A 13445-nucleotide genomic window follows, 5' to 3' on the forward strand; every position below is an offset into this window, starting at 1 on the left:
AGGGAAAAAATACAAGTAGGGTCTCCTAAAGATTTAGTTCGAGTATTATACACCTCGGAGAATAAGCCAAGTTGGGAAAGAGGTTCCTGGGAATAAAGGAACACCTTCCCCACTCTCCTTAGAAACCTGCCTAACTTTTCCTTTGCTACTTCCTGAACAAACAGTAGAGGAAACTGGCTACAAAGATGTGCTTAATTCCTCTATGATGCCAGTGCGTAATAAATGGCGGAGAAATAACCAAAGTGGAACCATGTTAATTTGAATTTATTGAGAAATGGGGGGAGTGTGTGTGGGGAGGGGGTGGGGGTAGCATGCCATACTTAAATGATGACAACTTCACTTTTCAGCAAAGAACCCATAAAACATCCCTTCAAGAGCTAAAGGTTAGAACAAAAGCTAGCCAACGTAAAATACTGTCGTTACAGTGAAGAAATCAGACCACCGCTAGTCTAAGCCTTTTTTCTTATCCAAATTCATTTTGTATTGCTCTGAAAGTTTTGGGTTTTTTCTATTTTAATTGGGCCAACTCAGTGATTTAGAAAGAGATTTTTCATTTTGTTATGTAATTAAGCTGTGAAACAAGCAAATTATATTTCTGGCAATTTTCAAACTAAAAAGTCAAAAGTTTGCTTTCCTAAAAAAAAATTCCTCATTTTTTTCATTTAGAACATTTGCTGTATTTATTTGCAAATATTTTGTTTGCATCAAAGCTACATTTTCCAGAGAACAAACTATTCCCTCAAATCCTTTCCTGATCTTCAACTGGTCGATCTATTTTCAGAAAAATCAGTCAAGGCTTTGCAGAAGTTCTTAGCTGTTTCACATAGATTAAGGCATTACTGTTACCTCACTCAGTCACAAAAATCCCACTGCCACCTTACAGTGTTGTTCCATCAGGTCACAAAAGCACATCCATGCCATGAAGGAGCACTACAAATACGTAACTTTAACCCTCAAACACTCCTTCCAAAATGGAGAGCCCAGAAATCTTGTGGCAGCTGACAACATCCAAAAAGCCCCTCAAAAAACTGTTACAGATTGTAAGTGAGAACTCAAAAAGTTACACTGAAGGTATTGCTACATGCAGTAACAAAAACATTGCTAGATGTTCCTTTTAGTTACTAGAACAGATAGGAACAGAAAGGGGAACCTTGATTCAGGGTCACGTGCAGAAATTGGTGTGGATGCCCAGCCAAGCTGCACACCCCACAGGTGTCAGTGGCCTGTGCTGAGTGCTATGTTTCACAGCTACTTTGGAGTTAGCCCCACACAAAGAATTTATATTCTTACATACATCCTACAGATAAAGGCCCAGAGTTGGGACTTCACTCAGCTGTACAATATCAAGGTAACATACAGTTAATTACCATTACAATCTTGCAAATTAGAAAGGGAATGTCCAGATCCCGTGTCCCCATTTCCTCCAGCGGATTTGTTCTCCTATCCCAAAGGACTAGCTGAAACAATCTACTTCTAAAATATATATAGCTGGACCACACCTACAACAGTCAACAGACTTGGACTGTTTTCAAAGGCTGGTAACGAGCTAGCCTTATGAGTCCTTTGTACTGCTAAAAGCATATTTTTTTCCCCTCTGCCAGTGCCACACATGGGCCTCTACTTCTAGTCAACATCTGGGATGCAGAAACCTCACACGCTGAAGCAATACACGGCTCCCCCCGGCGTGACAGTCCTTCCAACAGTTACACTTGCAGCAAATACATCTCACTTAAAGAAGAGCAGGAGACAATGCACATTCAGGGCTTGGTGTCGGGGTTAAACATTCTCCCTCTTACACGTGAGCTATCGAGATACACACCTTAGGTCTGAAATTGGGCTGGTATTTAAAGCCGAATAATGGAAGGGGTTCCCAGTGTCACAACTGAATTCAATAAACCTATACAACAATTCCATTTGGGAATACGCTCGCTGCTCTCTTGAATGAGCTAACAGAAATATCTTGTAATAAAAAGGGCTCTGTTCCAAGAACAGCGCATTGTGGACAATGCACAGAATTAACTACGGCTGTTTCTGACCACTGACCAAACTTAACTGCTGTGTGCTTAACATCACGTCTGTACTACACAATGCCTCTGAGCACTGTCCTGTTCGATTAACATACACAATGTGTTAGGGGCTGATGAGGGCATTTCTATTTGTAAAACAGGTGTGGTTCAATAGCATTTTCTGCTGTTTAGTGCCTCAATTTTGTGAAATACAAGGGCTCCTATTTGCAAGAAAGGAACTGAACTAAGATGTGCAAGACACTTACAAACTACAGGAAAATGTGTGTAAGCTTCCCACACGTAGCCTGCCAAACACACTTCTCCCAGGGCTTGGCCCTCAGTAATCAAGGGCTGCCAGTAGCTTCCTACTATGCCAAACTGCATAGTTACTCCCCTGTGAGATTACAGGCTGGGGGATTTGGATGAGACCTACCATTTCACGTCAAAACTTCACTCTTTATTTAGCAGAGCAGAGTCCAAAAGCCTAATGTGAAAAGGAGATCTTTAATCTGAAAACCAGGCTCACAGCAGGTGGGAAGCTACAGCTCCACTGAAGTCACTGTATCTATGTAACCTAGTGAAAAGACCAGCTCTCAAATGCGAGTTGTACATCCTACCCACCATGCCCATGGCTTTTGGTGTTTGGTTTTGGGTTTTTTTTGGGGGGAGGGGGGCAGTGTGTGTGTGTGTTTGTTTTGGTTGGGTTTTTTTTTTTTTTAATCTGTTCACAAATGGAAAAAAGGACTTAATACTTGAAGAAAAGTGAATTGAGTGATCTTCAAAGTCTAGTTTCGCAAGAGTTACGCTGAAGGGCAGACATCACTTAGACTGAGTTTGTGTTCTGTAAACAGGGAAGGAGGAAGAGTTTTGGAGAAGTTGGTCAGTGCTAGAGAGGAGCGGGCAGAGCAGCCACTTGCTTCTCTTTTACCAACAGCGTTATGGCCAGCTTATCTTTGATGCTCTTGCACAGGAGCATACCAAGATATGGGAAGAAGGCACAGACACGACAGCAAGACTCCAGAGGCATATGTCCCGTGTGCAGGATTACAATAGGATGTACAAAAGGCTGTATCTATCTTGTACTGGATAGTACCATGCACTCCTGTCCAATCTCCTGGCCATAAAGGACCTCGTATCACACCTTACTGCTACAATAGGTCACCTGACTGCAAGTTGTATGCTTGGGTAGTACAACCAGCGTGACCTGAAAGTCACATGAAGACTATATGCGTGTGTAATAAGTACTTGTCCTGTATCTCAGAAGTCACCAAGACAGGATGGCCACATGCGCTTTGGACTGGACTATCTGATGTGTCATACACAGCTCACAGGCCACATGCGTGGTATATTATACCACTTTATTGACCCATGATTTGAGATGCCATTAGGAGGTGAAATATTTTTTTATATTTCTGTAAAACAGTTAGTAAATTAAACAGCATTATGGCAAGTATATGCTACCTTTTAACTTCAATTTTCATGTCTTCTGTGTGTACTTTGCTTTAAGACTGAACCTTGGCTGTAGGCCTAAATAGAAGAAGCCCTGTATGCTTAGATGGCGTGACAAAATGTCTCACTGCGTACTAAGCTTGCTGAGCTGTATTATAAAGACCAGTCAGAAAAATGCCAGCCAATGCAACTCATACAAAAGAGAGCAACTCTGAGCCCAGAACACCCAAGTGCGTGTGCCTACAAGTGACCATGTGCATGCATGCATGCAGCCTGGCTTGTTCCAAACCCAAAAAATCCCGTAAGCTAAGAAAACAAACTTCACTCTTTTCCCTGAGTGGGAGTTTGTTCAGTGCAAGCACTTGCTTCAGACATCTGACTAGGAAAAGAGTTCCAAAACGTTATTTTTTTTTTTCAATAAAGTCCTTACATATTGAATAGGCTTGAGGGATTTGATTGTAGCAGTCGGGCAGCCACAGGAACTGAGGTCAACGTAGAGGCCTTCTTCCAGTACACAGTGATTGTCAGTGATTTCCCCTTGGTAACGCAGGAGCCAACTGCAAGAATAATGTAACAGAAAAGATCAGCTGCTCTAGCTGCTTATTTTTAATATTTGCTAAGGAAATAAGGAATAAAAAATTTGTTTGTTCTTCTTAAGCTTAAAAGTAAGGTGACTTGAAAGGCTATGCGACAAAGCAACCAAAGCAGCAAAATCAAATCATGTGGTACAGAAATCTCAGTTCCAGAATCAAACGACGCGAGTGGAGTGCAGACACTTCTACTGTACCAAGTTCTCAAAATCTGGAATAAATTCTAACTGGAGTTAAAAAAAGAATCACAGTAACTACGCAAACTTCCCACAGGGAAAGCAAAATGCATACTACCCAAACCAATGACAGGACGACAGTTACTGAGATGCATTGCAAGACAAAGAGTCTAAGACGTGACGGAATGTGATGGGCATGTGTTACGCACTTTTCAGCTGTCTGAAATTTAGTAGAGTTTAAAAAAATTTTCATATTACTTAAAATGATGGCATGTAAAACAACAGACTTACCATCCCCGAAGAACCTTAAAAGAACATGGTATGAATGATGTAAAATCAGAAACTTCTGCTGTGAAATCTATACATGCTCCTTGGAAATGTGTATTACTGAAAGCTTTGAGCTACAAGAACAAAACAAAACAAAACCAATGACCAGAAGGAAAACAAACACATTATCATTAATGTAAACAGAGACAGCTGTGCTCTTAAGAGAAGTATCCATTCAATTCACAAAGATACAATAAATAGAATGAATTCTCATTTAAGGAATCTTTTACATTTCTACAGCTGCTTTATTTTTAGAAAGATCAAGTGTTTTATCATCTCTGGGCCTGGTACAGGATGCTTCCCAGTGATGCTAAGGCAGTGGTATCAAGCATAAGTTCAACTGCAGCAGGAGAGGGCCCAGAGAAAAAGAGAAGGCTAGGACTGAAGGACGTTATCTTCCATCCAAAGTACTCCTGAACTGCAGCTAACTCTTGCTACAGCTCAGCAATCTAGTGTTCAAAACAGGACGGGGAAGCGTTGGTCAAAACATACAAGGCTACTGTTGACAAAGTGCCTTGAAATCTGTGACCACAGCGATCGCAGGTAGTTTTGCATTTAAGAACTAGCAGAAGAGTTTCTGGGGGAACCGGGTACAGCTTGGTAGATGCACCATGAACTTCTGAAGTTCAGCTAAGCTGTTTTCACACGCCATGGTGAAGAACTTCAAGCCACATTGAGCCATACCCCACCAGTAAGATGTGATCAATTCACCCTGAAAAAGCAGTAAGGTTGAAAGTGTTGCAGTAAAAGAAAAAAAGAAAAATAAAAGAAAAAAAAGTAGCATGATACAGCCTATGATCTATAGCAAAGTCGCCTAGAATTCTGTACCCTTGGGCTGCTACTGTGTAACTGAGGTGAATTTCACTTTAAAGCCTGAAAGAGAGGCTGGAAAAGAATGAAAAATTTAACTGGATCAAGAGCACAGCTCATATTCTGTAATGGAAGAAAACCACGATGGCTGTTGCAAGAGCTACTTTCCCCTTCATGCCCCAAATTGGCCTAGCTTCCTGCCAAAGAAAAGAAATCAAATGCTTTTGCCAGTACAGAGCGAGAAGGCCAAACACAAGTATCAGCAAATGATTTTATGGAAAAGCTCAGTCTATGTTTTTAAAAGAAATTGGTATGTTTCCTGTTAGAAAGAACAAGAAAGGCTTAACCTGGCCTTACATGCTGTAACTGCAAATTGGAGAACACAAATCAGCTACAATATAATGAATAAAGTGTAGCTGATTTTTCTGTAAATGTAATTGCACTGCTATGTCACAAAGCATCTATTTAAACTGTAATTACATAGTATTTTCTACCCACGTATCTCAAAGCTCTTTATAAAGGAATATATATATACAGTCTTTCTTACGTAAGCCAGATGCTATGCAAGGCTTTTAAAAAAGATCTGTAACTCACTTTTATACAGAATATACCTACTAATGAACGATGGTCTTCATTTGACAAAAGCTGGGGTGAAGTACTGATTCTTAGTGAAAACATTGCATATCTGCAGTTAGTCTCAAACTGCAGCTATCTCTACTTTGTCAGGGTTTGACATTACTATACGAGGTTTTGCTTCCCAAAAAGTCAACGGACAGCATGTTAAAATACAAATACAAGTTATCACAGCAATTATCTCTGCTTCCTAAATCATCCGTACAAGTCAGCTGCTATTGAAAGAGGCTTTGTTCTTGCTGGGCAAAACCAAGTTTTATTTTTAATAAATAAAATGAATGGCTTTTTAGAGTTGGTGATTTCAGGCATTCTTACATTATATGTACTTTGTTTATTAGGGAGCCTGGCAGGAGGAAAAGGTCAGGGGAGTTACTGAGAGATTTAGGAAAATGTAGCTGCTTTTCAATTTCTGACGAGCAACTAAAAACAGAAGTGAAAAAACAGACACACTCTTGTAGACAGTGAAAACAGTTCCCTTAGCTCAGACATATGTTTATTAAAGGTGGAAGAATGTATAATCATTCAAAATAACCGGTATACGGCTTATACAAGGGTCAAACATTAAGATGCTTAAGGATTTGCCAACTCATACGCACCATGCTTTGAAGTTCCAAACTAAGAGACTGTTGCGTACACGGAAACTTTTATTTTACTCTGAATGGGAAATTCTTCATATTTATCCTAAAGACCATCCTTTACTTATCCTAAGTGATTAAATGTTTTCCCACAAAAACTTACTCAAAATATTTCCCCTCCTAAAAGAACCGTAGCAATATGAATGATGTTCTTCCTTTCCTAGCTTTAGGGCAGAATCCTGTGAAAACCAGGATTGTGATAAATTAGGATAGTATTTTTTACAAATGGTGTTAAGACTGCTATTAGAGAACACAAAAGGCAAAACACAATCTAGTACATGTCAGTATTTAAAGGTGACTGCATATACACACACACAGGGTTTTTTTCCACATATTACTGGAAATAAAAAGACTGTAAAGCACAATTTATTGAAACTTCAAAGGTTTGAATTGATCTTAAAGGTCTGCAAACCTGGATTAAAGCACTCGATAGTTTTTGGGAGATCCTGAAAAAAATGGAAGAGTTGAAGATGGAGAGAAAATTATGTTCAACTGTTTGGATCGCACCGGTTTCTTCTGAGTCGGTTATTTTATCTGGTATCATTTACCAAGGCCTTACTGTGAACGTACTTGCAAGTCTTTGGATTTGGCCGCAAACTGCCATATGAATAGGTCTGGCAGGAAATCAGTGTTTAAGACTAAAATAATACACCAATTATGTCTTCAGACAGGAAACATTTCCTGTAGTCCTGGGTTAATCATTAAATTGTAGAACTAGAATACTTGGAGAAAAAGAAGGGTGTGGTCAACCTGCTAAGTAACACAATGTATTTCCCACGCGCTTACAGCTATTATACCCATCCAAGCAAGAAAGAGCAAAATTGTGTCCAGATGACAAAATACTTCAGTTTTCTGAGACAGAACCATTGAGCTCTAAAGTCTCTTTTGTCTGAAAAAATGTCATGTTTTTTGAAATAAAGTTTTCCAAACTTGCTTAACTAAAAGCATGTCATAGAGAGAGCAATGTAACCACTTAGATCGTCACCCTTGCTAGCAGCACACTCCAGGACAGAAAAAGAGAAAACAAAGAACTAATGCAGGAAGGGAGGAGAGCCCTGTTGCGACAGAGACAGACCATAGTTGGCGATGAGCACAAACACTTCGAGCAGGTTTTTGTTTTAGAAAGATATCACAAAGGTACATTAATGGAACATAACCTTGTAAGATAAGGACCAAAAGTGTAAAACCCTAAACTAACTCGTTCTTGAGACTAAAAGTGAATTATAAGGACTGTTTTCTCTTTATAAGTTGTAACCAAGTTAGACACAACTTTCAGGGGAATTGTCAGAATGTACTGTAGAAGAGATTTGTCATGGATTTATTATAATCAGGACGTGTTCAGTTAAGGTCATATGTTACTGTGAGGAAAAGGGAAGCATGGAGCAAGTGGTGCCTACTCCTTAAGGAGCAGCTGTACATGCTTGGGAGACTACGAAAAGCAGATCTACCAGCATACACACAAGACTAAAAAAACCCAACTTCCCCTGTTGATGCATCTGCAGGTTTGAAGACTGCAGTTCAATTTTCTGCAGTTTATACTTTCTTCTTCACTTCATACGCGAACAAGATAGTGACAAACCAGATACAATGCAAAATATTGGAAAGAAAATATGCCACAAAGAGAAGGATGAATGCACGTGATAGTGAGTTTCCAGAAACAGGAAGGAAAGAAGAGGAAAATAAGTAGCTATAGAGACCCAAAGTCACTCAAAACCTGATGAACTGCTTGCATTTTTAAGGACAGAATACTAAAGGGTATGATCTGGAACAAAGCAAAGAGCAGAACATTAGCAAACTTAACCTTTAGACATCTACCAGTTTCCTCCATCAATGGTCTGCTGTATGGAGATGATAATACTGAGATATCATCTGAAGTAACAAAGCAAGACATTCAAGATTACCTGTATTTAATTATTAAATGTAGTTTAGTACTAGACACTGTTATATAATGTCAACATACCAAATGTGGAGGCTCATTTGTTCCAAGCGGTTCCTGCAATAATAAATATATACACATGCATATAAATAAATACAATTAATTACAATTAGTTTCCTAGAAGACATGTCAAGTGCCTGAAATTTGTTAATTATGAACTCAAGAGCAGAGAAAACCACACTTCCCAGGCTCTTGACACAATTCTCTTCCCCAGCCTCTGCCATCAGCTGCCTGTAAGCTCACGACTACCTGCCTGACTGTTCAGTGCCATTCATACAGAGAACTTGCATCAGCAAGTTCACATAATGTGGATTACAGTCCACGTAAATGTTTCTGCATTTATTTTTGAGTCTAGTTCTTGAAAAAAAGATGGAATTAAAACCAACAGAAGACTGCGACACCTCTTTCAATATGTGTTCTTCAAAATAAGGTTAAATGTTCCTCTCCTATTTTCAGTGCAGTAGTATCATTTATTATATACTTATTACTGAGGATTGTCTTTGTTTTGCATTAGGGTTTTGACAGTTCTGGCACTAATCTATTTGGGCAAGTTGCACTACATTGGATTTAATTATGGATTAAAAGTATCTCCTGTCTTTATTCACTATATGTATTATAAATATTTTAGCATTAAAATAAGGAAAAAAAAAAATCAGACCTCTATTATACAACAACAATATGGGCCAGATAAATTCTCAAGTATTTTTATATCCATTATCAATTAGGCATTATAAATTACTATGTTTCAAGGCAAATTAATCTTTCCAGGCCAGGTTATTCTTTCCATGAATGCAGTCTGACAAAGGGAAGTTCTTCTTACGAAGTTTCCTTGACAATTTTCTCAACAGATAGAAAGATCCAGAGCATCCATTTCAGTCTCCATCCTGAAGAGACTCACTATGTCATTCACAAGGGTCTTTAAATTGTTTCCAAGTAAACAGATAAATTGATTAAACAGCATAGCCCACATTATAACATTATTGTAAGCTCTGAACTCCAAAGGTCTCATTTAAGTTTTCCCCTTAACAAGTTCTGGTAACTCACCAACTTAATAGGTCGAATTGACATGATGATTTTACTAGATCCTCCCCAGTCGAAGAAACATTTATATTTTCCTTTCTCCAACACATACTGTTCTCCGCAGAAATATTTCTGCTGATATGCGACCCACCTGGAGAATGACACAAAAATTAAACTGAAAACATCACATTTTTCTGTGCAGTTTAGTGAAAATACTAACGAGTTAAATAGAACAATTTTCTTTGGAGTTTTCTTGGTAAGTCCATCTGACAGACAGCGTAACATTAAACCCCATGAGAGGTGCATAATTGTCACACACTTGATTTTCTGCTTTTACTTTGCAAACACTAGTTTGACAAACACACAACTTTGGGTCTCTGCTTTTCTATCAAATATACATTCAGCATGAGATGATGCCTTGCTTAGAAGCCCAGAGGAAAGACACTTAACTGACAAGTTTTTGAATCTCTCTCAGCTGAATCTTTACCTGTTCAGCATCCCCCCAGATAGGGCTTTCTTCCAACTTTTCCAGTTGGATTTAAGAAAAATGGTGCAAGAAGAAAGAGAAGTAAATGAGGAAGCCTTGGTAAGAGGAGATAAAGCAAAAGCTTGCAATGGTTGGCAGTTCAAGCTTCTCCCACCCTGCTTTCCCTGTTGCGATTTAAGAAGAAAGAAACCCCCAACTACATGAGACCGAGGGTGCCTCTAGACCTGCACATGCTCTTTGGCACTGGCAGAAGTAGATGGAGGCTAGTTAGAGAGACGCCACTAACTTAGCTGCTTTTGGTGGCGCGTTCCTCTCTTAGTCACCCAGCACCTGGGACTGTTATATTAGGGATATTAGAGGGCATCTCCTTTCCTAGTCCTTTTAGCACCCGCTTATGAATCTGTTCGTCATTAATTTGTCTAATGCTTTTTTAAACCTCCTGGTGCTATCTGCTACCGCAGCCTCCTTCAGCAGCAAGTTCCAGAAATTCACTGCCTCCGGTCTAAGAAAGGCTTTTTGCTGCCCACCTCTAAATCTGTTTTAAAGCAATCTTCAGCTAGTTCTGTAAAGCATCCCCCAATTGTTGTCATGCAGGATTCTGTGAACGCTGCTGCATTAAGCTTGTCTACCACCTTCAGGATTTTGCAGATCTCGTTCATATCCCTCCTCAGCCATCTCTTCTCCAAATTGAGTCCCAGTCTTTCATCCTTGTATCTCATCCTCATGAGACACTAATATCCAGTCTCTATGTGAGCAGTTCAAATTCCCCACTGTTGCTACCTGTCCTAAGTTTGAAGCTTTTTTAGTCTCACTTAACGGTTGCTGGTCCCTATCACCATCACCATTAGGGTAGGTATGACAACATTAATACTGCACTTTTAAAATTACTATTAAAGTCTGGAATTTCCACCCACATGATTCCATAGTGCTCTTTTCCCATAACGTATTTTATGTTTTAGCACTTGATATCATTCTTCATGTACAGTACCACTCCCTTGCCTATAATAGCCTACTCTACCATTCCTATAGAGTTGGTAGCTCCTCTGCTTATCCTTCCTGTGAATCTCTGTGGTATCTGCTATATCAGAGCTGTTATTTCATGCCAAGCATTCTAGTTCCCCCCTACTATTTTTTAGGCTTCTAGCACTTTTAAGTTTTGTCCTTGCTCCATCAGTTAATACCATGTATCTCCATCGACAGACATTGCAGGCGGTCTCATTTACCTTCCTTATTTATTGCAATTGTGCTCTTTATTTTCCTCCTGGACTTCACATATGCACACCGAAAGTTAGCAGAGTCCACCCTGTAGGCTGTATCAGCTTGAACCAGGTACTCTTCCACACCTGTTGGTTTAACCCCCTGCTTTTAGTTTAAATAGTTCTCTAAAAAGTGTTTTAATTCTCAGTGCCAGCAGCCTGACTTCAATACAAATAAGGCACAGCTCATCCTTTCTGTACAGGCTCCACGTGTCCCAAAAGGTATCCCAGTTCTTAACATACCTAAAATCCCTCTTCTGTATTACTGCCAAAGCTCCTGCATCATGAAACTACAGTCCGTGAGACCTCTGGAGGGACACCACAAGCTTTCTCTAGTAACAAGAATGCCCAGATCCAAATCAAGGTGGATGCATGAGATTTAGAGAAAACTAAGATCTTTCTTTTTTTTTCTTCCACTTACCAAGGAAACTGAAAGAAACATTGTTCTCCCCCAAATGTTTACCACCTGTACCATGTGAAATATATTCTGTCAAAGATGTACCCAAACCCAACTGTGCACAAAAATACTTAATACTTCCATCCATATATTTCAGTAGACTTACACTCCACTTCTCACAAGAATTGACCTCGTCTCTGGGCCAAATCCACCCTGCTCCAAATCAGGGATTTCTTCATTGACGATGTCTAATGCTTTGCCATCTTCATCATCAGACTGAAAAAGTGCCACTGATGACTCTATGAAATCCTAAGAGACAGCACAGGAATTAGAAGACAGGCTGTCACAACTCAGTGACACTTCACAACATAAAACATTTTGGAAAAGAGTTGTAGCCTGAAAGATAGCATTTTATAAAGCAGCGAAGGGACTTAGGTCCCTTGTGTGGATCTTTATGGGATATTTTGGCATTGAAGTGCCTAGCTGGAAGCCTGGCAATCTGATATGGCCTTCAGTGATTTCCACTGAAGAGAGGAAGAACCTGCTGCCCCTGAGCACCATCCTTTCCTCTATGAGGATGACAGAGTGCAAAGATACCTGCGTGGAAAAGAGAAGGGTTGGGGATTTAGCATTCATCTATCTTTGAGATCCCAGAGAAGGGTTGGGGATTTAGCATTCATCTTCCAACAGCTTCAACAAATGACTACTCCAAGCATTACCATGACCATAGTCTTTTACTTCAAGTTCTCCTTCCTCATCCCTTCCCAGCGACAAGGCAATAATCATGGAGAGGAAAAGACTGGGCAAGATCACCTTTCCAGCACAAGGGGTTTGTAGTTTTTTGATACATCCATTGTATGACTAATCACTACAGCTATAAAATAAATCCCGCATGACACTATCATGTTCTCTCTTACATAGCTGTGTGACATTGCTTTATGCTTTCAACTAGCATAGCTGCTTGATCAGATTACTTGCACAGCTTCAGATTATTTGAATTTGGGTTTCAAATCTCCAACTTTTTAACCACTTAGCAATTTTAAGCACACAGTTCAGTCACTGCTTGGGAAAATGGAAAACAACAATCCATTCATTTTATTCCTTTAACTTTTAACAAAAAGCATGAACTCAATTCAATTTCAGTGTTTCTGAAACATTCAGCAACGTTATATAAGTTGAAAATAAGTAAGTCTTGCAAACAAGAGAAAAGGCTATCGAGCAAATACAGGAGCCGACACAGATTCACAAACATATGAGGACACCATCACAGGAATTATTACACTAAATATTTGCTGCTGTAGCACTTACAAGCTACCAACCAGAAGCAGTATGCTGAAGGCTACACTGAGAAAACAAAGACTTACAACAATCAAAAAACACTTAGAAATTAAGGCCAGGCCAATCATGCAGCCAGATTCATTTGGTCAGGTGAACCTGATCAAACAGGCTCTTTAGAGGGTACCATGCCTTTGCACAGCATTCAATCACAATGAATAATGCAAACCAATTTTAGAACGAACACTTGATGTGGCTCAACCTCTCTGCATTGTGTACAGGACACTGAAAAGTGACGGAACAAATTCTGTGGTAAAACTGGTTTTCCTACTATGTTGACCATCTCCTCCTCTCATTTATTTAAAAAGTTGCAACTACTTCAGGTATACACTAGAAATTAAAGTGCCAGGTCTGGCAAAATCATCATGAACAACTGCAGCTTCAGATT

General features: G+C 39.5%; 1 protein-coding gene across 1 annotated transcript in view; it reads right to left on the reverse strand.

Moving 5' to 3' along the window:
- CRYBG3 (crystallin beta-gamma domain containing 3) overlaps nucleotides 1-13445 on the reverse strand; it is an 82903-nt gene that overhangs the window by 15463 nt on the left and 53995 nt on the right. Inside the window, exons 13-17 of the mRNA XM_019470818.1 lie at nucleotides 11889-12031; nucleotides 9607-9733; nucleotides 8587-8619; nucleotides 4513-4622; nucleotides 3886-4012 (exon numbers count right to left, since the gene is read on the reverse strand). Of these exons, the coding sequence (XP_019326363.1) occupies nucleotides 3886-4012; nucleotides 4513-4622; nucleotides 8587-8619; nucleotides 9607-9733; nucleotides 11889-12031 (540 nt within the window). The remainder of the gene's footprint in view (nucleotides 1-3885; nucleotides 4013-4512; nucleotides 4623-8586; nucleotides 8620-9606; nucleotides 9734-11888; nucleotides 12032-13445) is intronic.

This window comes from Aptenodytes forsteri, unplaced genomic scaffold (genome assembly GCF_000699145.1).
Source record: "Aptenodytes forsteri isolate BGI_AS27 unplaced genomic scaffold, ASM69914v1 Scaffold287, whole genome shotgun sequence".
NCBI classification, from domain to species: Eukaryota; Metazoa; Chordata; class Aves; order Sphenisciformes; family Spheniscidae; genus Aptenodytes; species Aptenodytes forsteri.